Source organism: Cyanistes caeruleus, unplaced genomic scaffold (genome assembly GCF_971803275.1).
Source record: "Cyanistes caeruleus unplaced genomic scaffold, bCyaCae1.hap1.1 HAP1_SUPER_30, whole genome shotgun sequence".
In the NCBI taxonomy this organism is placed as follows: Eukaryota; Metazoa; Chordata; class Aves; order Passeriformes; family Paridae; genus Cyanistes; species Cyanistes caeruleus.
In genome coordinates, this window is record NW_028256295.1 from 3,714,963 (window position 1) to 3,737,443 (window position 22,481).

The 22,481-nt window shown below is 50.2% G+C and overlaps 1 protein-coding gene across 1 annotated transcript; it reads left to right on the forward strand.

The window, feature by feature from the left end:
• Positions 1-1,908: 1,908 nt before the first annotated feature.
• LOC147645338 (olfactory receptor 14C36-like) lies at positions 1,909-6,109 on the forward strand. The gene is made up of 3 exons (XM_086874875.1): positions 1,909-2,901; positions 3,831-3,955; positions 5,016-6,109. The coding sequence occupies exons 2-3, from the start codon at positions 3,925-3,927 to the stop codon at positions 5,657-5,659; spliced, it is 675 nt and encodes a 224-aa protein (XP_086731001.1). The 5' UTR covers positions 1,909-2,901; positions 3,831-3,924; the 3' UTR covers positions 5,660-6,109.
• The last annotated feature ends 16,372 nt before the right edge of the window (positions 6,110-22,481 follow it).

A 22,481-nucleotide genomic window follows, 5' to 3' on the forward strand; every position in this document is an offset into this window, starting at 1 on the left:
AGCTGCCAGGGGCTCAGCACTGGCAGGGGCTGTGGGATGTGCCAGAGGGGGCTGTGTCCCAGCAGCACCTCTGTGGCTGTGTCCTGGAGCCCCAGAGCAGCTGTGATGTCAGAAAGGTGCTGTGTGACAGCTCTGAGTGGGCTGTGTGAGGTCACAGATGGGGCTGTGACATGACAGAGTTTGTTGTGTGAGGTCACTGAGCAACTACAGCGTCATAGAGGGGATTCTGTGACATCAGAAAGAGGTGTGTGATGTCACAGTGTGGCTGTATGACATCACAGAGTGGGCTGGGTGATGTTACTTAGTGGGTTGTGACATCAGAGACATGACTATGACATCAGAGGTCGAATGTACATCATTACAGAAAGGATTCTGACATCACAGAGCAGGTTGTGACATGACAGAGCCACCACAGGGTGGATTGTGATATCACTGGTTGGTTGTGAGACATCACAGAACAGGCTGTCAAGTCACATGGTGGTGATATGAAATCCTACAGTGGGCAGTGACATCATAGAAAAGCCATGTGACATCTCAGGACAGGTTGTATGACATCACAGTGCTGACTGTGACATCACAGAATGAACTATGACATCAAATGTGGCTGTGTGACATCACAGAACGCTGTGTGAAATCACGAGGTGATTTTGTGGCATATGGGAAGAGATGTGACTTCACAGAATGGTGGTGTGACATCCCAGGGCAGGTTGTGTGACACCACTGAGTGGGATGTGACATCCCAGGTGGCTGTGTGACATCTCGAGGTCACTGGGGAGGTCACTCTGCCCCGACCTCCCTCACAGTTCCCCCCAGAGAAGTCCAACCCTGCCCTTGCAGCAGCCTGTCTGCACAGAAACACTTCCAGGGCTCTCTGCATTTCCCTTCCCTCACTCTTGCCTCACTCACTCACCTCCCAACAACCCACTTGGTGCTTTCAGCTGCAAGGAGTTCAAAGCTTGTCTGTCCTTCAGCAGCTGCTCTAATTCTGCCTTCAGCCAACTCTGGGGCTGTGTTTATTGTAGAACTCCCTGTGTGTCTGAAACATTCCTTGTGTGGCTCTGCCTTGGGGAAGGGGAACCTCCTTGGTGGCACCTTGGGCTTGGCACACACTTGAGGAGGGTGTCTGTTTTCCATGGGGAAACTCAGCAGTTTTAGATTGCTAAAATCAAAGAAGGAAAACCCCTCTTTGCCTGAGTGCAGCCAGTTCTGTGAGCAAAGCAGGTCCCAGGAGAGTGAGGAGAGACAGGATGGGGCTGGGGAATGTGGAGCAAGGTTGTCCCCACTGGGTCAGACCTCAAGGCACAGCTTCTCTGACCTGGCCACACCTCCTTAGGAGAGACCCTGGATCAATATCCGTCACTGAATGCTGCAATCACCTCTGCTCTAAAGAGAACAGGAATAAAACATACCCTTTTAAATAGGAATACATATTTCTTAGAAGCTCTTTGAACTATTTCTCCAGAACTATTGTAGGAAACTTTCCCAAGAACTGCACCAGACCAGAGGGAAATCAAGGCACAGCCATGGTTTGTTAGGACTTGCTTGATCCTAATGAGCCCCGTGGTGCATTTGGAGCTGAGCCCTTGAACCTCAGGGCCTGAGAGGAGATTGCACAAACCTTTCCAGGAGTCAAAGTCAGAGGAAAAACCCAAAGTTTCTCGAGGCATTAATGGGTCCCACTGAGGCCCATCCCCAACACAGGCTCCTCAAGGACTCCTTGGAGGAGAGAACTGGAGGCCAGGATTGCACAAAAACCTCCCAGAGACTCAGTGTGGGAAGGAAAATCCAAAGTAGCTGAAAACTCCCTGAGTATCTCAAAGTATTGATGAGCCCCACTGAGTGTCAATGCAAAGCTCCCAAGGGACTCATTAAAGCAGATAATTGGGGCCAGGATTGCACAAACTTCTCAGAGACTCAGTGTGGGAAGGAAAAAGGAAAGTGCCTTAAGAACCTGAAGTACCTTGAAGCATTAATGAGCCCCACTGAGTGTTGTTACTGACAAAGGCTCTCAAGGGACTAATTACAGCAGATAATTGGAGGCCAGGATTGCACAAAGCTCTCAGAGACTCCAAGGCAAAAGCCAAAGTCCTTTGAAAAAGCTGCAGTCCCTGGGAGCATGAAGGAGCCCCCAGGGCCATTCCTGAGCAAGGCTCCCCAGGGACTCCTTCCAGCAGATCCCTGAGGCCACTGGCATGTGGGCTAGGGGGGATGCTGAGGGCAGGCCAAGGGGGTGACAGTGGCCAGCCTTGCTGGGGCTGTGCCAGGAGGCCCCAGGGCCTCAGGACAAGGTGTCTCCTCACAGCCCTTGCTGGCACAGCATTGGCTGCTGTGGCCCAGGGCACCAAGCCTTGGCTTCTCTTTGTCCCCAGCTGTCATCAGTGCCTCCAGTTCTCTGCTCTGCCTGGGGCCTGGGGACACTTTCTCAGTCACATCCCTCAGTGGGACCCATTAAAAGTGAAAGAAACTTTGGAGTTGGATTCTGACTTGGAGTTCTTGAGAGGTTTCTTCCCCCCCCTGTCAGGGACTGATGTTCAGGGCCTCAGCACAAAGCCCCAAGAGGCTCATTAAAGTCCTGCTGCTGTGTCTGTGCTGCTGAGCTGGGCCGGGCTCCTGGCACAGAGGCAGCTCCTGGAAACCAAGAAGAGCTTCAAAAGCACATTTCTCTTGCTGAGCAGCTCTTCTGCCAGCCCAGCAGGGCTGGGGCACTGCCTGCAGCCACCCTGGGCACAGCCCAGAGGCACAGAGAGCTTCAATCAGTCAGGGCTGGGAAGGGGCTGAGAAGTGCCTGGGGCAGAATCCCTGCCAGCCCTTGGCACAGGAAGCCTCTGGCTGCAGGACAATGCAGCTGCAGCTCCTGGAGGCATCTCCTAAAGCTGGAACATGCCAGTGCCTACAGACTCTGTGAGTACATTCTCTGCCTGTCCCTTGTGCAGAGCAGCCAGGGGTGCCCAGGGCTGTCCTGCAGAGCAGGGTCCTGCAGCCCAGGGCGCTGTGCTGGGGCAGGGACTCTGCTGCCTGCCAGGGACAGCTCTCAGCCGGCCCGGGGAGCTGCTCCCAGCGCTGGGGAGAAGCTGTGGGGGGAAGGAGCCACCCTGAGCAGGGCAGGGGCTGCTGCTGAGAGGGGCTGTGTGGGGCAGGGCTGCTCCCAGCTCCAGTCCTGCCTGGGCACAGGTCCAGAGGACACTTCCCAAAAGAAGGTGAGACTGGGATTGCTGTAAAGATCAGGAGCTTTCCTGAGACTATTTTCAATTTCTTTCTTCAAGCAGGGTGGAAAAGTTGAGATGATGACAAAAAGATTTTTGCTTTTTATATATGTTTAATGTATTTTTAGATCTGTAAACTATTATTATATAGTTGTAAAATTATAATCCTTAATTAACGCTATAAAACTTCTATTATATACTTATATATCTATTATCCCTAATTAAATCTAGTATGTTTCTTAACCTTTCTCTTAGATTTTAGAACAATAAACTCATCTTCTAATTAGATTTCTGAAATACCATATTGTCTTATCATTAGGGAGAGGAGCTACAAGAAGAACATTTTGTTTTGTAACCAGAATGTGAGCAGTCATAACAAAAACTGGGGCAAAGAAACCCTTGGACCTACTCCAATGGGTTGACCCAGGGGTGTGTAACTGGGGCAGCTGAATCTCCTATTGAATGTTTCTGTTAAATATCCTAATGAATTAATCTTAATAAATTGCTGAAATAAGGGGCTGGGTGTGCCTCATCCCTACTGGGACACCTGGAAGTTTCCAATAAAGCTGTTTTTTCTTTACTGTTCTAACACTCTTGCAGACAGTTATTTTTCTCTTTTGATTATAGGCAACAGGGGGATGAGAGAAGCAGAAGAGGAATTGTAATCCCAAAATCACAGAACATTCTGAGTTGAAAGGGACACACCAGGAACAGCAAAGTAATGTTGGAACATTTACAGAGATGCCAGAATTGTAAGTTTGGTGCTCAGTCTCTCTGCTGGGAGCCTCCTAAACAGCCTAAATGCACTGCTCTGATATTGTCATTGGTACCTGGGGCTCTCAGGGAGGCTCTGGCATCTGCAGCAGCTGAGTCAGGCCCTGCCCTTGGGATTGCTGCCAGGCAGGTGTGTCCATGGGAATGGGGTGTCCCAGCTTCCCTGTGACCTGTGGGGCTGTGGGCAAAGCAGTCTATGGGAAAGGGGAATGAGCTGAGCCCCCTCCCTGAGATCCCATCATGGGCACACCTGGGGATCTCCTTGCTGTGTCCTTCCAAGCTCTGAGCTGCCCTCCTGGCTGCAAATCTGTGCCAGAGCCTCTCAGAGTTCCCTGAATGTCCCACGGGGAAGGGCAGAGATGCCACAGCTGAGGAAATGCTGTTGGCTCTGCCAAGGGAGCCGTGAGTGTCCTTGGCAGAGGGGGGTGCTGAGCCCTTGCCCAGAGACCTTTAGAGAGGGTGAGACATTCAGGGATCCCTCTGCTCTGGGCAGGGTCTGGTTTATGCCAGGGTGACACAGGAGTGTGATTGTGCTCTGATTCCAGCCAAAGGTGCAAACCCAGGGCAGTTGGGAACAAGCCCATCCAGCCCCTCACCTTCCCTAAGCCACAGGGAATCCTTTGCCTCTCACATCTCTCAGTGGGAAATTCTGAGTGCAGCAGAAATGCTGGGGATTTCTGACCTCAGAGAACCAGGAATGATCTCTGGGCAGTAAAACAATTCCTAAAACCAACTCCTGCTATACTTTAGAAGTGTGTGTGCAGATGGCAACAAGCCCTTCTGCATTAGGAGTGATGCCCTTGACAAATCCTGAATTTCCAGCCTTGTCCCTCTCCTGCATGGCCACAAACCCAGGGCAGCAGGGCAGGGATGGCTCCTGGAGAGCCCCCAGGCACAGGCCTGGTTGCTCCTGGCACACTCAGACAGCACAGCTGGAGCTCAGTCAGGGACCTGGGTGAAGTTTTCCCAGAGCAGGAACAAGGGTGGGTGTGTCCCAGCCTCTCCTGATTTGTCACTGCTCTTTTTCTTCATGAACAGGTCCCCATGTGCAGCCACAGCAAATGTCCAACAGCAGCTCCATCAGCCACTTCCTCCTGCTGGCATTGGCAGACACGCGGCAGCTGCAGCTCCTGCACTTCTGCCTCTTCCTGGGCATCTCCCTGGCTGCCCTCCTGGGCAACGGCCTCATCATCAGCGCCGTAGCCTGCAGCCACCACCTGCACAGCCCCATGTTCTTCTTCCTGCTCAACCTGGCCCTCACTGACCTGGGCTCCATCTGCACCACTGTGCCCAAAGCCATGCACAATTCCCTCTGGGACACCAGGACCATCTCCTACACAGGATGTATTGCACAGGTCTTTTGTTTTGTGTTCTTCATCTCAGCAGAGCTTTCCCTGCTGACCATCATGTGCTACGACCGCTACGTGTCCATATGCAAACCCCTGCACTACGGGACCCTCCTGGGCAGCAGAGCTTGTGCCCACATGGCAGCAGCTGCCTGGGCCAGTGGCTTTCTCAATGCTCTCATGCACACGGCCAATACATTTTCCCTGCCCCTGTGCCAGGGCAATGACCTGGGCCAGTTCTTCTGTGAAATACCACATATCCTCAAACTGTCCTGCTCCAAATCCCACCTCAGGGAAATTGAGTTTCTTGTGGTTACTGGCAGTTTATTATTGTGATGTTTTGTGTTCATTGTTTTCTCCTATGTGCAGATCTTCAGGGCTGTGCTGAGGATCCCCTCTGAGCAGGGACGGCACAAAGCCTTTTCCACCTGCCTCCCTCACCTGGCTGTGGTCTCCCTGTTCATCAGCACTGGTACATTTGCCTACCTGAAGCCTCCCTCCATCTCTTCCCCATCCCTGGATTTGGCCCTATCTGTTCTGTACTCAGTGGTGCCTCCAGTCCTGAACCCCCTCATCTACAGCCTGAGGAACCAGGAGCTCAAGGCTGTAGTGTGGACACTGATGACTGGATGGTTTAAAAAAACATTAAACTGCTGCCCAATTTCTCCAAATCACATGTAATAAAAGTCATGTTTGATAGTTCTGGCAGGTTGGTTTAATTTTGAAGGTTCTTTTTCTTTGTTTTAGGTTTTTAAAACTGTCTTCAATAAAATGTCATTGTCCGCACCATTTCTCATTTTGTTTCTTTCTACCTTCCCCAGGGCAACACACTGTATCAATGAGGGCCTGTGCTCTTGGTGGTTTTAAATGAACTAAAGGATCTCCCAGCAAAGTTTTCTCCAGAGATTCCTCTTTTGTTCCCTTCTCTGGAGCTGCAGCAGCAGTGTCTGTGTGCAGAGCTGGGGGCAGATCAGTGCTGGCACAGCAGCTGTGGCCAGGAGCAGCAGCACTTGGTGTTGCCAGTGCTGCTCCCGTGCCACTGCCCCGCTGCCCTCCTGGCCCTGGTGTTGCTGCAGGGCCTGAGTGCTCTCGGGGCCGGGCACAGCCCTGGGGGTGGCAGTGCCGGGGCTGCAGCAGGGACAGGCCATGGGCACTGCTGGGGCAGCGCTGACGCCTCAGGGCAGGGCCTGGGGGCTCCAGGCTCCTTGCCCAGGCTCTCTCAAGAACACGGCCAGGCCAAAGCTCAGCACAGAAAACCCCCGTGAGCAGCCCCAGGCTGGCCGTGGGCAGGCTGGGGGCAAACAGCATGGCTGGGGCTCTGCAAGGTCCCTGGGGGAGATGGGAAGGAGCAGCAGAGCAGGGGCTGATCCATCCCCACTGCGCTGGACACCCCAGGGCAGCGTCCCAGAGCGTCCTCATGGAGCTGCCAACAACATCCCCCTGTGCAGCCCTGGCCGCTCCCCCAGCTCAGAGAGGTGCTGCATCCTTGCAGGCACATGTCATGAATAAAATCTCTCAAGAAATCCACCCCGGATAAAATACTGTGTTTAGTTATGTACAGTTAATGTTCTTATCCCATTTGTAAACCTTGTACCCCTTGTTTACTCTGATGGTTATTAGTAATGTTAATTACTTACCAGTTTCTGAAGTGTTTTAAGGTTCTTAGGAGACATTCCTGTACCCTTTCCCCTTACTTCCCTGCTGCCTTGTAACAGAGCTGCTCCCATGGGGGCTAAATCCAACTAACAAAAGCAACCCATTAGAAAGGTGTGCCACAGAAGAGGCAACTCCCATGGTCCCTGTGCCACACTAGAACAAAGAAACTCCCAGGAAGCTGTGTAACCCAGTAATATACAAACTAAGGCATGCAGGACACCAAAACAACGAGCTAACAGAGGAATAAAAGGACAAGGAAATGTATTTGAGCAAGCTATGATGCAAGATCATCTCCCTGCATCACCTAAACCTGCTTAGAAACCATCTTCCTGCATCACCATGACCTAAAGAGGACAGGAAAGGACTGACAGCCCTAGACAGCAAACCAGGACGACAGGTCCCTGGCTACTCTCATGAGGGTGGAAGCCCCAGCTCTGCAGTGTGTGCTGCAAAGCTGAATTGTGTCTCCTCCTTAGAGCTGACAGTGTGGGAATGGCCGTGATGCAAACAACCCCTTGGGCCCCCCCCACCCCAAGAGCTGAATCCTAATAAAGGCATCAAACCGGAGTCTTGTCTCCTGGCCAATTTCTTTCAATTACCATGTGCTGCACGGGCCGTGGCCGAGGGGGCCTGGACCCACCCGGAGCTCCTCCCGGAGCCCAGCGGACTCCAGCTCAGCGGGGGCCGGCAGCGGGGCACGGCTTAGGCTCGGCAAGGTGTGAGCAGCCGTGGTCCGGCCCGGCCTCGACCGGGGTCCCGCAGCCTCCCGTCCCAACCCGGTCACTGCTGGGGCCAGCCCGGCCCCGCCAGGCCGAGCCTGTGCGATTCAGCCCTTCTGGGACACAGGGCCAGAAAGACTTCAGCCCTGAAGCAGCAGGCTTTAAATTCAAACCTTGGGAAGCACTTGCCAAAGGCTTGATGGCAATTCATGTGTTCATCAAGTCACCCCACTGAAAGTTATGTTTCTAGAATCTTCCCATGTCTCTCCCCCAATTGGTTGCAATTTGTCACAGTATTTTGCATCTTTCTAACCCCAGTCTGTGTCTGGACCCATGCCCTCAGACTGCGCCCTCACACCTCCCCTAGATATTGTTGTGTCTGCCCCTAGGCCTGGTCTTTGCACTTTGCTCCTGTGCTGAGCAGGCTTTATGGGCCTCATCCCTACTTGATTTTCCTATTCCAGTTGGTTTTGGGGACTCCAGCGAACCCCCTCCTTTAATTTCCTCCTCGGTTGCCCGGGTGTCAGGGGACCCTGAAGCTTTAAGGATTGTTGTGGCCACTGTCAGCACGACTGCAAGGGCCGCAGTGCAGCGGGGCCCGGCCCGACCGGCAGCCGGGTACCTCCTCAAAGGTGGAAGCAAGAGAGAGATTTCCCGGGCTTGCCTGTCTGCAAAATGTCAATCTCACCGAGGTGGATCCAGCTTTTTAAATGCTTTAATAGGTAGTCAGTTCCCACAGCTAGCCAGCTCTTGGATTTTGCTTGGCACAGGGGCAGCTCTCGCTTAGCAGCTCCTCTCAGGAAAATCATTTCCATGGGGGGCTTCTTCCCTGCTCACCAAATAGCAATTCATGCAAAAGCAGCACAAACTGTTCTTCCTGTCCTCCTATCTTTGCCAGAGAGTGCCTTTCAAAGGGATAATAATTGGGAGGGAGGGGGTTTACATTTTCCATTGCAAAGGAGCCTCCTGCCTCCCTTAGCAGGCCCCTGTCTTTCAAATGAAGACACACACGGTCTCCTTTTGCACCTTCACTTGGCCCCAGCCACTCCTGATCATTTGAAGGAGCGGCTCAGAAGAAGGGGCTGCAATCCCCCAAGGCCTGGGCTGCTCCAGGCCGCTCCTGGTGCCTTGGGCTGTTGAAGGGGTGCCGGGGTGGCCTTTGTGACACAGGCACGGGGTGCCGGGGTGGCCTTTGTGACACAGGCACAGGGTGCCGGGGTGGCCTTTGTGACACAGGCACGGGGTGCCGGGGTGGCCTTTGTGACACAGGCACAGGGTGCCGGGGTGGCCTTTGTGACACAGGCACGGTGCGTCAGGGGCCGTGGTGACGCGGGACCTTGCGGTGCCCAAAGTCCATTGTGACATGGCAGAGCCCCGCCCCGGCTGGGGGGTATATAGAGGGCTTGTGGGGCCCGGGTCAGTCCCAGGACAGTGGCTGTGTCCAGGTACCTGTGTGCGCCAGAGGACTGCAGGCACAGAGGAGGAGAAGGCGAAGCCCAAGTCCCAGCCCCCCAGGCCCTGGCCCGGCTCACAGAGAGCCCAGGCCTTGAGGGAGCAGCAGGAGGAGGCTGAGAGGGCAAGCAGAGGGAGGAGAGGAGCCGTGGAGTCCTGCGCTGAGGAAGAGACAGAGCTCTGCCGAGGAGAAATGAACAAGTTCCAGCAAGGGACGCCAGGGGAAGCCTGCACTGAGCCACAGCTGTCCCCAGGAGAAGCCCAGAGCTGCCAGGAGCTCTCTGAGTGGGATGAAGGCCTTGAGCAAGAGCTGGTCCAAGTATGGGGGAGCTACTGGCATTTCTGGGACTGGGATGAGGGCAGGGAGCAAGAGCCCTCCCCAGTTGTCTCCGAGTGGGATGAGTGCAGGGAGCAGGAGCCGTGGCAGGCGGACAGCGATCACTGTCAGGAATTCTCAGATTGGGAAGAATCTCCTGAGCAGCGGCTGTCCCCAGGAGAAGGCACGAGCCACGGGGCACTCTTGGGCTGGGAAGCTTGCCGCAAGCAAGAGCTGTGCCAGGATGGCCAGGAGGTGCCTGGAGGCAAAGCAAAGAGAAAATCCTCCAGGTCCAGCTGGGATGATGACAGTGATGGAGAGCTGGCTCAGGACAGCAGGGAATACTGCGACATCCTGTGCAGCCAGCTCAAGGCCTGGCAGCGGGAGGACGATGACTGGGATGAGGTGAGCGTCCTGGAGCTGCACGAGGAAGGAGAAGAGGCCAGGCAGCAGAGACTGGCAGATTTAGCCCAAGAGGGAATCCTGCTGCCTGTCCCTCGAGAAGCTTGGGTGGAGTGCCAGGAGCCCGAGCTGTGCCCGCAAGAGCAACTCTGTGCCGGGCCTGGCCCTCTGGCAGTTCAAGCCACGGTGGAAGATGTCTCTTCTCCTGGGCAGCTGCTTCCCCACAGGAAAGGCCGCTCGCTCTTGAGGCGGGCACTGCGGGTACTGCGGGGGCTGCGGGGGCTGTGGGTGCTGCAGGGGCTACAGGGGCTGTTCCACTGCCCCTGCCTGGCGGCACAGCCACAGGATCAGCGCCCGCTGCCAGCAGCACCGGGCTGCAGATGGCGGCTGCCCCGCGGCCTGCCCGGCGCCCCGAGGGAGCCGCACGGGCTGCCCCGGCCTGCGCTGGCCCTGCGTGCTGAGCCGGCCCCGGCCGCTCTGCAGCACCCCTGGGGCGGCTCCCCGAGGGCACACGGCAGCCCAAAGCGGCACCCGAAGGGGGACCCTCACTGCCGGGGCTCAGCGCCGCATCCCGGCCCATCGTCCGGCCGGGAAGGCACCTGGAAAGTCATCGGCTCCCAGCGGCAGCCTGGCACCGCCAGCGGCACCCCTGCACCGGGTCCCCGAGGGCCACAGCCACACGGCTCTTGGCCCTTTGCAGGGACACTGGCTCCAGCTCCTCCCTGCTGGACTCCAAGGCCATTTCCTCTCCTCCGGAAAGGACTCCATGCTGATCCTGGGGCACTTTGGCCATGAGGAATGGACACAGACAGGAGGTGTTGCTCCCAGGACACGACGGCGGCCTGCTGGACTGCAACACACACAATTCTAACGAAAGAAAAGAAAGTTGTGTTTAGGAAGTAGTTGTAGGAAAGAAAAAAACCCCAACCCCCCCCCCCCCGCCAAACCTGCATAAGACCCTCCAGAAACCAAAAAATGATAAAGAATAAGAATAGGAATATTAGGAAGAAGAGGTAGAAGCTGAAGTAGATGAAGACGTAGTAGTACTTAAAACATGGAAAATTAAGAATAAGAATAAAATGTTGGAGTCTGGAATACAGAGTGTGTGCCCTTGTTTCTGACACTTAGTTATAAGATCCAGGTGTAAGTTCCCCCAGGCAGGGCAGGTCCCTGGGTGCTGCCCCTGGCCCAGATATTTTTCAGATGGAAAAACTATCAGAGCTAAGGTTTTAGAAGACAAAATGTCTTCCCTGCTGACAGCACCGTAAGGAATAGCCGCAGGGCAGAGTTTTAAAAACAGAGGTTGTCTTGACCTCTCTACAGCCTTGCATGGTGCTCAGCATGATAGATCAGGGGAAAAATATTATAGTGGGTCAGACACATCGCAACAGCACCCCTGATTTTTCCATGGTTCTGGATGACAAGAACTAGGATACTGCATTTAATGTGACTACAAGAAGGGTTTGGAAAGACAGAGCTCAGAAAAGAGCAACAAAATAATTAAGGGACTAGAGGAATTTACCCATGAGAAAGATTAAAAGAACTAAATCAATATGTCTAGTTTGGCTAAGTGATAACTAAGGAGAGGCATTTCAACCATCTACAGATGTTTGACTGACACACACACACCCTAGGGAAGGAAAGGAATTACTTAGCAGGAAACAAGCAGGCATATCAGGGAGTAATGGAATGAAATTAAGAAAGAGAAAACTGCGGAATTTAAGGCAAATCCTCCTGACAATGGGTTCTAATAGTCTGTAGAAAACATACCAGCATATGTGCAACATATGGGAACAGTCTTGAATTGATAAGGAGGGGGACTTAACTGATTTGATGGGCCTTTCCAGTCTCAAATATTTATGATTCTATAATTAAGCATTATTAAATTTAATGACATGTGCCATTTTGTTTTCAGCAAGTTCTGACTGTTGCCTCAGGTCATAAGTGTGCAATTATTTCCTAACTAAAGGTCTTACTTTTTTACTCATGAATCCTTATGAAATTAACTAGGCTGGTCTGCTATTTCTTTTTTTTCTTAAATTGAATTTCTATTAATGCATTTTCTCTTATTTCCAAGCAGCAGCTCTCTCCCTCAGTTAACAACTCACAATTCCCTCTTTATGCAAGGCAAGCCTGCACACTTACAGCTTCGTGGCTCGGTGCCTGAACCTGCTCAGCCTCAGGTTGAATGCCTGCTGTGTTCAAGGGAGCTGCTGCTCCCAAGCCCAGATGAGCACAGGGGCTCTTCTTCCTCTGAGGATGAACTGCGTGCAACAAAGGGGAAAAAAAAAAAAAAAAAAAAGTTAGATGATATTTTCAGCTAAGAGCTGTTTACAGAGCTTTGAAAGCAGATCACGGCCAGGTGAAAAGCTTCATGTCACCGCTCACCCCTGTGTCACAGCACCACTCAGCAAATGAAAACAGGTGTTTATGTGCTATTGCCCAAGCTCCTGGCCAGGATCACAGCTGGTGGGTAGCAAGTTTCCTCTATTTCTCTTTGGCAAACTCCTTGGTTTTGATGCACATGCCTGCTTGTGCCAAGATATATTCCAAAATATCCCCCCAAATGGGTACAAACCTAGGGAGTGATCAGGAGGTTGTGGTCTCATGTGAGCAGTCATTTTGGGGATCCAAATGGTTTGTTCTGCTCTGTCTCAGACAGTGTCTGCTGCCTGAGTGTGCTGCAGCTTTTGCTGATATTTTACCATTGCCCGTGTTACAAGCACAGCTCCTCAGGAAGGTTGATACAGCCTAATTCTTTATTACCTAATCTCTTATTAGGTGAATTATTACCTAAATCTATCTTTTGTCCAGGAAAGAGTGAAAGGCCATCTGTGATGCCTGCTGCTTTTGTGATACTTTCTTTCGGTTTCCCCCAGTAGTGCAGCTGCAGACTGGGCACGCTGTATCATCAATATCTGACACTCACACTCCCTTCACTCTTGACTACTTGCTTAAAGCTCCTCTCTTATTATGTGTGCTGGACCCCAGCCTCAGCCAAGGCAGTAAATGGCAGCAGTTTCACATCAGGATGTGGTGACAGCAGTGCCTGCAAACACTCTGCTGTAGCACTGGCAGCGTGGGCTCCCTCCTGAAGGACGAGATGGATCTTCCCCAGCCCCGACAGACAGAGTCCCCTCTTTGCTACCTGCCCCTGATCCTGAGCCCAGAGATGCTGTCTGCCAGCACGTGTGAGAGCTGGTTCTCTGAGGAGATCAGAGGATGTGAGAGCCTGGCAATTTCATCCCAGAGAAGTAAATCCTCGGTGAAAGAGGCTGCTGGCATTACAATATTCTCAGTGCTAATTACCAGAAATCTAGTTTCCAAATCTTTTCACTTTTAAGATACCACTGCAGCAATCAGGCTGAAGTGGGATAATTAAACGAAGCACTGTCTCCTCTCCCCTCCTCCCCCCATCACTCTGCAGCCCTGTCTGTCATTTCCCAGCACGGAATGGCTGAGATGTGGGAGGCTGATAGGAAAGCTCAGTATGTAAAATGCTGAGTGCATTTTACAGGAGGTGTGGCTTCAGCACAGCTTCCTCACTAGGAAAGAGCCACAAGGAGCCCTGGCTGCTCCTGTGGATGGTTTATCACTGAGCTGAGTCCAATCAAAAGTCAGTGAAAAAGATGTAGGCAAAGAAAGAGAAGAAGGAATGAGAATATTTTCCCCTTTTCCCAAAGCAAGAACAGGCAAAATCTCGCTCTCCTTTTGAAACCCACAGGTTGTGAATCCAGTTTTGGCAGCTGTGATAAATGTCCTGAAGCATCCAAATACTTGGGGCATAAGGAAAGGATTACTGCTTGTCAGAAGTTGTCTATCTTTTGAATATTCTGCCCAAAGCAGCAAAAAATTGAGTAACAACTTGGCACTGACAGCTCTTCCTTAAGATACAGCAACCTCAGCCATTGCCTTAGTCCACAGTCTTCTCTCTGTCTCCACGGCTTAATAAAACAACTTTAAATGTTGCAGTTTTGGTCTTAAACCAAGAAGAGGAATTGTTCTTTCACATTGTCGTGGTTTTAAAGCAGTAACTAAAAAATTACTAGAAAACTTCCTTATTTCTTGCTGTGAGATATGGGTTAGAGCAAGAGCAAAACAGGCTTAAAACTTAAAAGGAAATAAAGGAAGTTTATTAACAAAACTACAAGAATAGGAACACCAGAATAAACTTCCAGAAAACCCTTTTATCCCCCACTACCCAACCATTCCCTTGTTCACATGACAACATAGAGACAAAAAACTTTGGAACTTTGGTGTTTAAAACAGTCCCAATTCCTGCTAGAGTCTTTTCATCAGTCTTTGTAGAGAAACAGAAGTTTTCTTCTGCTAATCTATGGAGTTTCTCACAAGAAAACTATTTCTGTTACAGCTTTCTATTTCTCTGATGTCAGCTGCCCGGAAATCTGTCATCAGTTCTCTCCTCCCATTTGACATTGCTCTGAGGTGTGTTATGGGTCAAATGAGTCTAGGGATGTCATTTTTAAGGATTCAAAGGCAAAAGTTCTCTTCATGGGTTTTTGTGAGCCTCCCTGGAAACAGATTTTTTCCTCTTTGCCTCTCAAGGCTCCAAATCTTCAACTATTACTTCTCCCCTCTGTTCCAGCACCTCACTGTATCACAATTACTCTACCTTTTGCTCAAAATCCACACTTTGAACCACTCTATTCCTTCCAATATACTCTGAATTAAACAAGCTCTTTTTCAGAACACTATTGTCCATCTCCATAGCTTTAACAGAAAAATATTTCAGCTTAATTAAAGCATCTCTTTATTCTCTCTTCCCCATCTAAAACTTAACTCTTTTCTTCACTGTCTTTGATGGTTTTATGATGTCTTCTTCATGTTATGTCTCTCTTTCTCCTCCTTCTCTCTCTCTGGGAAAAAGGAGTAATCTGTCAGTCTCATCCAGGTAGTAAAAGAGTTAAAGTCTTGGAAAGCTGCAGATGTTCATGGTGTCAGGTTTCAGTTCAGCAGCAGAAACTGCAAACCAAGCCAGGCCGGCTCCGTTTCCCCCCTCCCCACCCTTTTTGCCCTTGTCCAGCCTGGAGGGGAGGGAGGAGGCTGAGACAGAGCCCTGTGACCTCGTCAGAAGCCAGAAACCAAAGAGAACAAAAGAACCCTGGCTTTACATCTTAAGGTGGTGTTCACAAGTTGATCTCACTTCTCAGTGGTTAAAACCACCACCAATTCTCAGAAATGACCAATAATTGGTCAGAGGAAAAACTCTTATCAGCCTCTCCCAGCTTCAACTTCCTCCCAGCTCCCGAACATATCTTAAAGGTAAAATCACCCCAGGACAACTGTGCATCTCAATACCCAGTTCCTGTAACTCTGCCCCTCTCTCGGAACCTTCATTAACAATCCAACAGAAAAATTCTCCGGACCGTGCATCTCAGTACTCAGCTCTCATAAAATCTACTCAGACTTTTCCTCCCTTCTCGGAAACTTAGTTAAAAAACCAACAGAAAATATGAATATGCAACAAACTTCAGAAGAAAGAAAAAACTGAGACTACACAGCCTCAAGCTGTAAAAACTGTATCAAAACTCATCTCTCCAAAAGACAGGCAGTGAACTTGGGGGAATCAGTGTGACAAAGGCTGGTTCAGAGTTCACCCAGCGCCGATCCTGAGCTCAAAGCTGACCGTGATTGTAGCTGTTTTCATAATTTGATTTTGCAAATTTTTCAATAAAATTGTTATTGATAAATTTGGCTGAATTTCATTTATTACAGTGTACATGCACCTCAGCTGGGTGTCATGGAGTTACTTTAAGGGAGTTGGAGTTGCTGGGAAGTGCTTGGAGTCTTTTCTCCTGACCAATTATCGGTCATTGCTGGGAATTGACAGCAGTTTAGGCCATTGAAAAGTGGGATCAACTTGTGAACCCTACCTTAAAATGTAAAAGCAGAGCTCTCTGGGTGCTCTTTGTTTTCTGGCTGTGGAGGGTGGCGGAGCTCCAGGCCTCCCGTCCCTGCCCAGGCCATGCGGCCGGGCGGGGATGGGGCCGGGCCTGCCCCGTCTCCCGGCCGGGAGATGGGGGGGCCTGGGGAAGGTTTTCCTCGGGCCGGGCCGGGCCGAGCCGATCTCTGGCTCGGCTGCAGGTTTTGCTGTAACTAATTCACTAGAAACTGCCCAGTGAAGAAGGAGAGAGGCCCTGGACTTGCAGCGGGTTGGAGCAGAGACCACACGCTCCAGAGCAGCCATGAGGAACCTTCCATCACAGACGGCTCCAGCTCCTGTTCGGCAGAGATCCCCAAACCATCTACAAAAGCCTGGGCAAGATTTTAACTCTTTCATTACCCAGATGAGACTTGCGGATTAATCTTTTTATCCAGAGAGAGAGAGAGAGAGAGATCAACATGAAAAGAGACTTTATAAACTACCAGTGACAGGAAAGAAAAGAAGCTTCAAGAAAGGTAGAGAATTAAGAAGATGCTTTAATTAAGCTGAAATATCTCCCTGTTAAAACTATGGAGATGGACAATGAAGTCTTGAAAAGAACTCCTTTAATTCATGATATAAGATCTAGAGAGGAATAGTGTTCGAAGTGTAAATTTGAGTAAAGAGTAATTATAGTATAGTGAAGTACTGGGAGATTAAAAGCCTTGAGAGGCCATGAGAAAACTGTTGAGAGATTTGAAGCCCTGAGAGGCCATGAGAAAACTGTTTTCTGGTGAAGCTCACAGAAACAGATGAAGAAGACTTTTTTTGCCTTTGAATAACTTATCCTTAAAAATGCTATCTCTAGACTCATGGCCCATACATACTTCAGAGTGATGTGAAAATGGGAGGAGTGAACTCTAATAATAGCAGCTCTGAGCAGCTAACATTAGGGCAATAGAAAACTATAACAAAAATAGTTTTCTTGTGAGAAACTCCATAAATTAACAGGAAGAAACTTCTGTTTCTCTATAAAGATTGGTAAAAAGACTAGCAAGAATTAGGACTGTTTTAACCATCAGAGTTCCAGAGTTTTTGTCTCTGTTGTCATGTGAACAAGGGAATAGTGGGTAGATAGGGGATGGAAAGGTTTTTCTAGAAGTTTATTCTGGTGTTCTTATTATTGTGGTTTGTCAATAAACTTTCTTTTTTTTCCCTTTTAAGTTGTATGCCTGTTTTGCTCTTATTCTAATCCGTATCTCACAGCAAGAAGTAAGTAATTTTCTTAGTTAGTGGTTTAAAACCACGACATATAGTTATATTCTGTTTTAATCAAAGGTCTTATTTGGGAGCAATAGTTCTCGCCACAATTTTTTACCAAATGTAATTCTGCTTGAGGATATATGTGATTTATCTGAGGAGTTTCTTTTTCCAACGACTCCTTAAAGGAATCAGCAGACTGTGAATTTTTGGCACACTCCTCACTCAGAGCAGTTCGTAAGAAATTAATTTCATTTTTCAAACTTTCAACTAAATTTTGTAGGTATTGTATAATTACATTCTCTTCCTGCCTTCGTCTCGTGCGAGCCTCTACAGCTGACGTAAGGCAAGCTCCCAATACAGAACAAATTATGGTTTTATTACGGCCAAATTTGAACTTTGCCTCATGTTGCAGGGAGCAAATTCTATCAGTTACATTTTCCAGGTTGAACCAATTATTTTGAGCCCATTCTTCCCCAGCTGGGGAGGGCTTAGCATTGTGTTTTGCTAACAAAGCAATGAATGCAGCTTTATCTTTTATACTAGAGTTTTCAGAGTGTTCACTCATGTTTGTGTGTGTGAAGGGTTCAGTACCACTACAGGGAGGTAAGACTTAAGTTACGCACAGACGCAGCCTTTGCCATGTCACCCTTCGCGTCCCTGTATGGATGAAGAGACCAAATCTGCTTGGGAGGAACCCCTTTATGTTAAAATTCAAGTTGTCTCTTCACTACACCAAGCAGTCAAAATTCATCAAAAACACATAACAGTACACAGAACCACCACAGGGAGGTAAAACTCAGTCACACTACATCAGACACAGCCAACGCTGCGTTCCCTCCTGCCGTGGGTGGAGAGACCAAATCTGCTTGGGAGGCACCCCTTTATGTCAAAATTCAGGTTGTCTCTCCGCTACACCAAGCAGTCAGCATATAAAAAACCAGTAAGTCCCACCTTTTGTACTCAAAGATCCCGTGTAAAATTCTGAAGACAGAGCCCTCAAATGAGTGTAGGGGTGCTTTTCACCTGGGCGTGTGCAGTTTGCGAGAAATTCGAGTCGCCTCCCTTGCTTTCTAGACACTGCTCACCAGCGTGGCAGGCTAGGGGCGGCCGAAGCAAAACGTCCTTCCCCTGATACAGACTGCACAACAACCTGCAACCCCTTCTGTCTCTCAGAATCCTGTCCGTGACGCCAATTTATGTCACGATCCGCAAGGTGGGATTCGTGATGTGGTTCTTTTAGCCGGTCTTAGAGTACAAAAGATTATCAGCAAACCAAGGACTTAAACAAGAAAACACAGTTTATTGAGTGCTCATCAGCACTAATATGCGATAGAGGGAAAGAGAAGAGAAAGCAAGGCATAAGGAAAAGAGAGTAAGGGGATTATAGCTACCAACGTCGAAGTCCACTCAGCTGTCCAACGACGCAGAGTCTTCTGTCTGTTGGGGAGATCTCAAAGGAAGGTGAGTTTGGGGTATAATTTTATAGTCTTTTGCAAAGCGAGGGGTGCAGGGCCAAAACCAGATGAGATTGATGATCATTGTAATGAAATTCCATTGCGCAGGGAGCAGGTGTAGGGTACAGAGCGATCCATGTCTTGCAAGTCTTTGCTCACCAGCAGGAACAAGGACAAGGTGTTGTGGAAAACCCATTGCACAGGGTACCAGGCACAAACCTCTGCTCACCAGCAGGAATGAGAGCCATGAGTCGTGGAAAACCCGTTGTTCAGGTTACCAAGCCTCTGCTCACCAGCAGGAACAAGAGCAGTGTACCGTGCAACCACCTGCAAACAATCACTTGGCAAACATCCATCTCAGCTAGGCCCAAACCCCCAAACCAAGTCTCTTGTGATATTCAGGGTCTCAGTCTCTGTCCTTGAGACGGTTGTGAGACAGATGAGGGAATCTTGGACGGTCTCTTACAACAGGTCAGGTAGATAGACTAGCAAGAGTCACCCGGGAAAGATTTAAAGAACTAAACATACAATTACAATTTATTACTCTTGAAAGAGCATGGAGTGTATGAGTTTTTTTAAGGGGACAGATTGATCGTTGCTGCATCCACATCCCAAATGTGACTGCAGATGTAGAATATGACATCAATTAGTTGCAACAAATAGAGCATGAAGCATAGGAAGAGCAAAATGATTTAACTATAAATTGGTTAGGCAAAATCTTCAAAGGGTTAGGGTGGAATGTGAGTTCATGGATTAAATCTATCATTGAGAGTGTGATAATCTTAATAATAGTATTCTTAGCAATTTGGTTAGTTTACAGCATCTTAAAGGAGAAATACAGAAGAAAACGTCCTGGAACCAGAAAATAATAAAGGCAGTGACATGAGATCCACACCCACCATCTTCTGGTTCTCCAGTTCCTGACAGCATCCAGGATAACGTTTACATCAATCAAGGATTTGAAGAACACCAAGTATAAACTCAGAAACAAAGGACTGTATTGAGTGATAATATTTGCACTTATGGTGAAGTGAAAATGCTTTCAAAGGGGGGAATGATAGTAAAAGGTTCTAAAATCTTAGAAAATTTGGGGACTTAGAAAGAAAGTTAGGTTTGGTAAGCCCTGGGAAAAGTAGGCCCTGAGAAATGTTAGGCCTTGTGCTTGCTAAAGATCAGGTCAAACTGCACCTGTCTAATCAGTAGATGATAAATGATACAATTGTTAGATGTGATTAGATATAATTATTGTTTAAAGATCATGAGGAACAATGTTGGGGGGCTAAGGGTGGATCACGAGAAATCCATGCCTGGGTAAAAACAATGCTTACAATAGAACAATGTAAGTTTAATAATTAATATGTAAGTTGCATAACGATAGAGTATAAAATATGTTCAACTCAAAACCAAATTGGGTCAGATTTGGGTATGTGTAACCCTGATACCCAGAGCTCTTCAATAAAGCACCTTCATATAATCATTCGCGATTATGTGTGTTCCTGAACGCTAACAGGATGGCAGAAAGACACCGGGGTGACAGGGAGTTGGCAGCAGCCCTGAGCCATCTTGGCTTTTTTCACCCTTTGTCCTGCCCTTGGGAACAGGGGAAAGGGGAAGGTACAGGGAGGTATACACCAAAAAAAAAAAAAGGAACTTCACAGAAGACAAAAACAGTCCACCGGAAGAGCCATACCGTCCATAATTGTCCATAATGTTAATATAATCGTTCATAATGTTAATATCGTCCATAATATGTCTCGTTGGGTGATGTAAGGTGTCCCAGTGTCTGGTCTCGGCTCCCACACCTCCGTAAGCCCTTTTCTTCCCCATGCCCGAGGCACTCCCAACCCAGCCTTCCTGCCAGGTACTCTCGAGTCCTCATTTCTTAGGCGGGGTCTCGCTGGCTCTCAGGCCATCAGCCGGTGACTTACGAGGTGTCCATGGAGCTGGGTCCTGCTGTTCCCTTGCTTTGCTGGATGCCACGCAATCTCTCACCATATGTTGCAATCAGCAACCTCAGGATCTCGTCCAGGGAAGCAGCAGGATTCTGGGGACCAGCATCAAACACCGAGACGGGCTCCCAGTTCACGAAACCATTTATTCAGCATGGGAACAAAGTCAGGTCCAGAACAGAGAGCCCTGAACAGAGGCACAGCAGGGGTTTTTGAGGGACAGAACCCCCGAGGGTTTCCACCTTTGAGGGTGGAGTTCAGGGTCAGGGAGCAGTAGAAGCACAGCAAGGGAGAACCCCTCAGGGACTCAAACCCAATCAGAACACCTGGGCTGCCCTTCTCAAGGGGTTTGGGGTGGGACAATGTTAACTCTTTGCCTCCCTGAGGCTGCTACCACACCACTATAATATTTTTTCCCCTGATCTATCATGCTGAGCACCATGCAAGGCTGTAGAGAGGTCAAGACAACCTCTGTTTTTAAAACTCTGCCCTGCAGCTATTCCTTATGGTGCTGTCAGCAGGGAAGACATTTTGTCTTCTAAAACCTTACTTCTGATAGTTTTTCCATTTGAAAACTATCTGGGCCAGGGGCAGCACCCAGGGACCTGCCCTGCCTGGGGGAACTTATACCTGGATCTTATAACTAAGTATCAGAAACAAGGGCACACACTCTGTATTCCAGACTCCAACATTTTATTCTTATTCTTAATTTTCCATGTTTTAAGTACTACTACGTCTTCATCTACTTCAGCTTCTACCTCTTCTTCCTAATATTCCTATTCTTATTCTTTGTCATTTTTTGGTTTCTGGAGGGTCTTATGCAGGTTTTCGTTGGGGGGGAGGTGGGTTTGGGGTTTTTTTCTTTTCTACTACTACTTCCTAAAAACAACTTTCTTTTCTTTTGTTAGAATTGTGTGTGTTGCAGTCCAGCAGGCTGCCATCGTGTCCTGGGAGCAACACCTCCTGTCTGTGTCCATTCCTCATGGCCAAAGTGCCCCAGGATCAGCATGGAGTCCTTTCCGGAGGAGAGGAAATGGCCTTGGAGTCCAGCAGGGAGGAGCTGGAGCCAGTGTCCCTGCAAAGGGCCAAGAGCCGTGTGGCTGTGGCCCTCGGGGACCCGGTGCAGGGGTGCCGCTGGCGGTGCCAGGCTGCCGCTGGGAGCCGATGACTTTCCAGGTGCCTTCCCGGCCGGACGATGGGCCGGGATGCGGCGCTGAGTCCCGGCAGCGAGGGTCCCCCTTCGGGTGCCGCTTTGGGCTGCCGTGTGCCCTCGGGGAGCTGCCCCAGGGGTGCCACAGAGCGGCCGGGGCCGACTCGGCCTGCAGGGCCAGCGCAGGCCGGGGCAGCCCGTGCGGCTCCCTCGGGGCGCCGGGCAGGCCGCGGGGCAGCCGCCATCTGCAGCCCAGCACTGCTGGCAGCGGGCGCTGATCCTGTGGCTGTGCCGCCAGGCAGGGGCAGCGGAACAGCCCACGCAGCCCCCGCAGCGCCTGCAGTGCCCACAGGCCCTGCAGCTCCCGCAGCGCCAGCAGCATCCGCAGTGCCCGCCTCAAGAGCGAGCGGCCTTTCCTGTGGGGAAGCGGATGCCCAGGAGAAGAGACATCTTCCACCGTGGCTTGGGCTGCCAGAGGGCCAGGCCCGGCACAGAGTTGCTCTTGCGGGCACAGCTCAGGCTCCTGGCACTCCACCCAAGCTTCTCGAGGGACAGGCAGCAGGATTCCCTCTCGGGCTAAATCTGCCAGGCTCTCCTGCCTGGCCTCTTCTCCTTCCTCGTGCAGCTCCAGGACGCTCACCTCATCCCAGTCATCGTCCTCCCGCTGCCAGGCCTTGAGCTGGCTGCACAGGATGTCGCAGTCCCTGCTGTCCTGAGCCAGCTCTCCATCACTGTCATCATCCCAGCTGGACCTGGAGGATTTTCTCTTTGCTTTGCCTCCAGTCACCTCCTGGCCATCCTGGCACAGCTCTTGCTTGCGGCAAGCTTCCCAGTCCAAGAGTGCCTGGCGGCTCGTGCCTTCTCCTGGGGACAGCCGCTGCTCAGGAGATTCTTCCCAATCTGAGAATTCCTG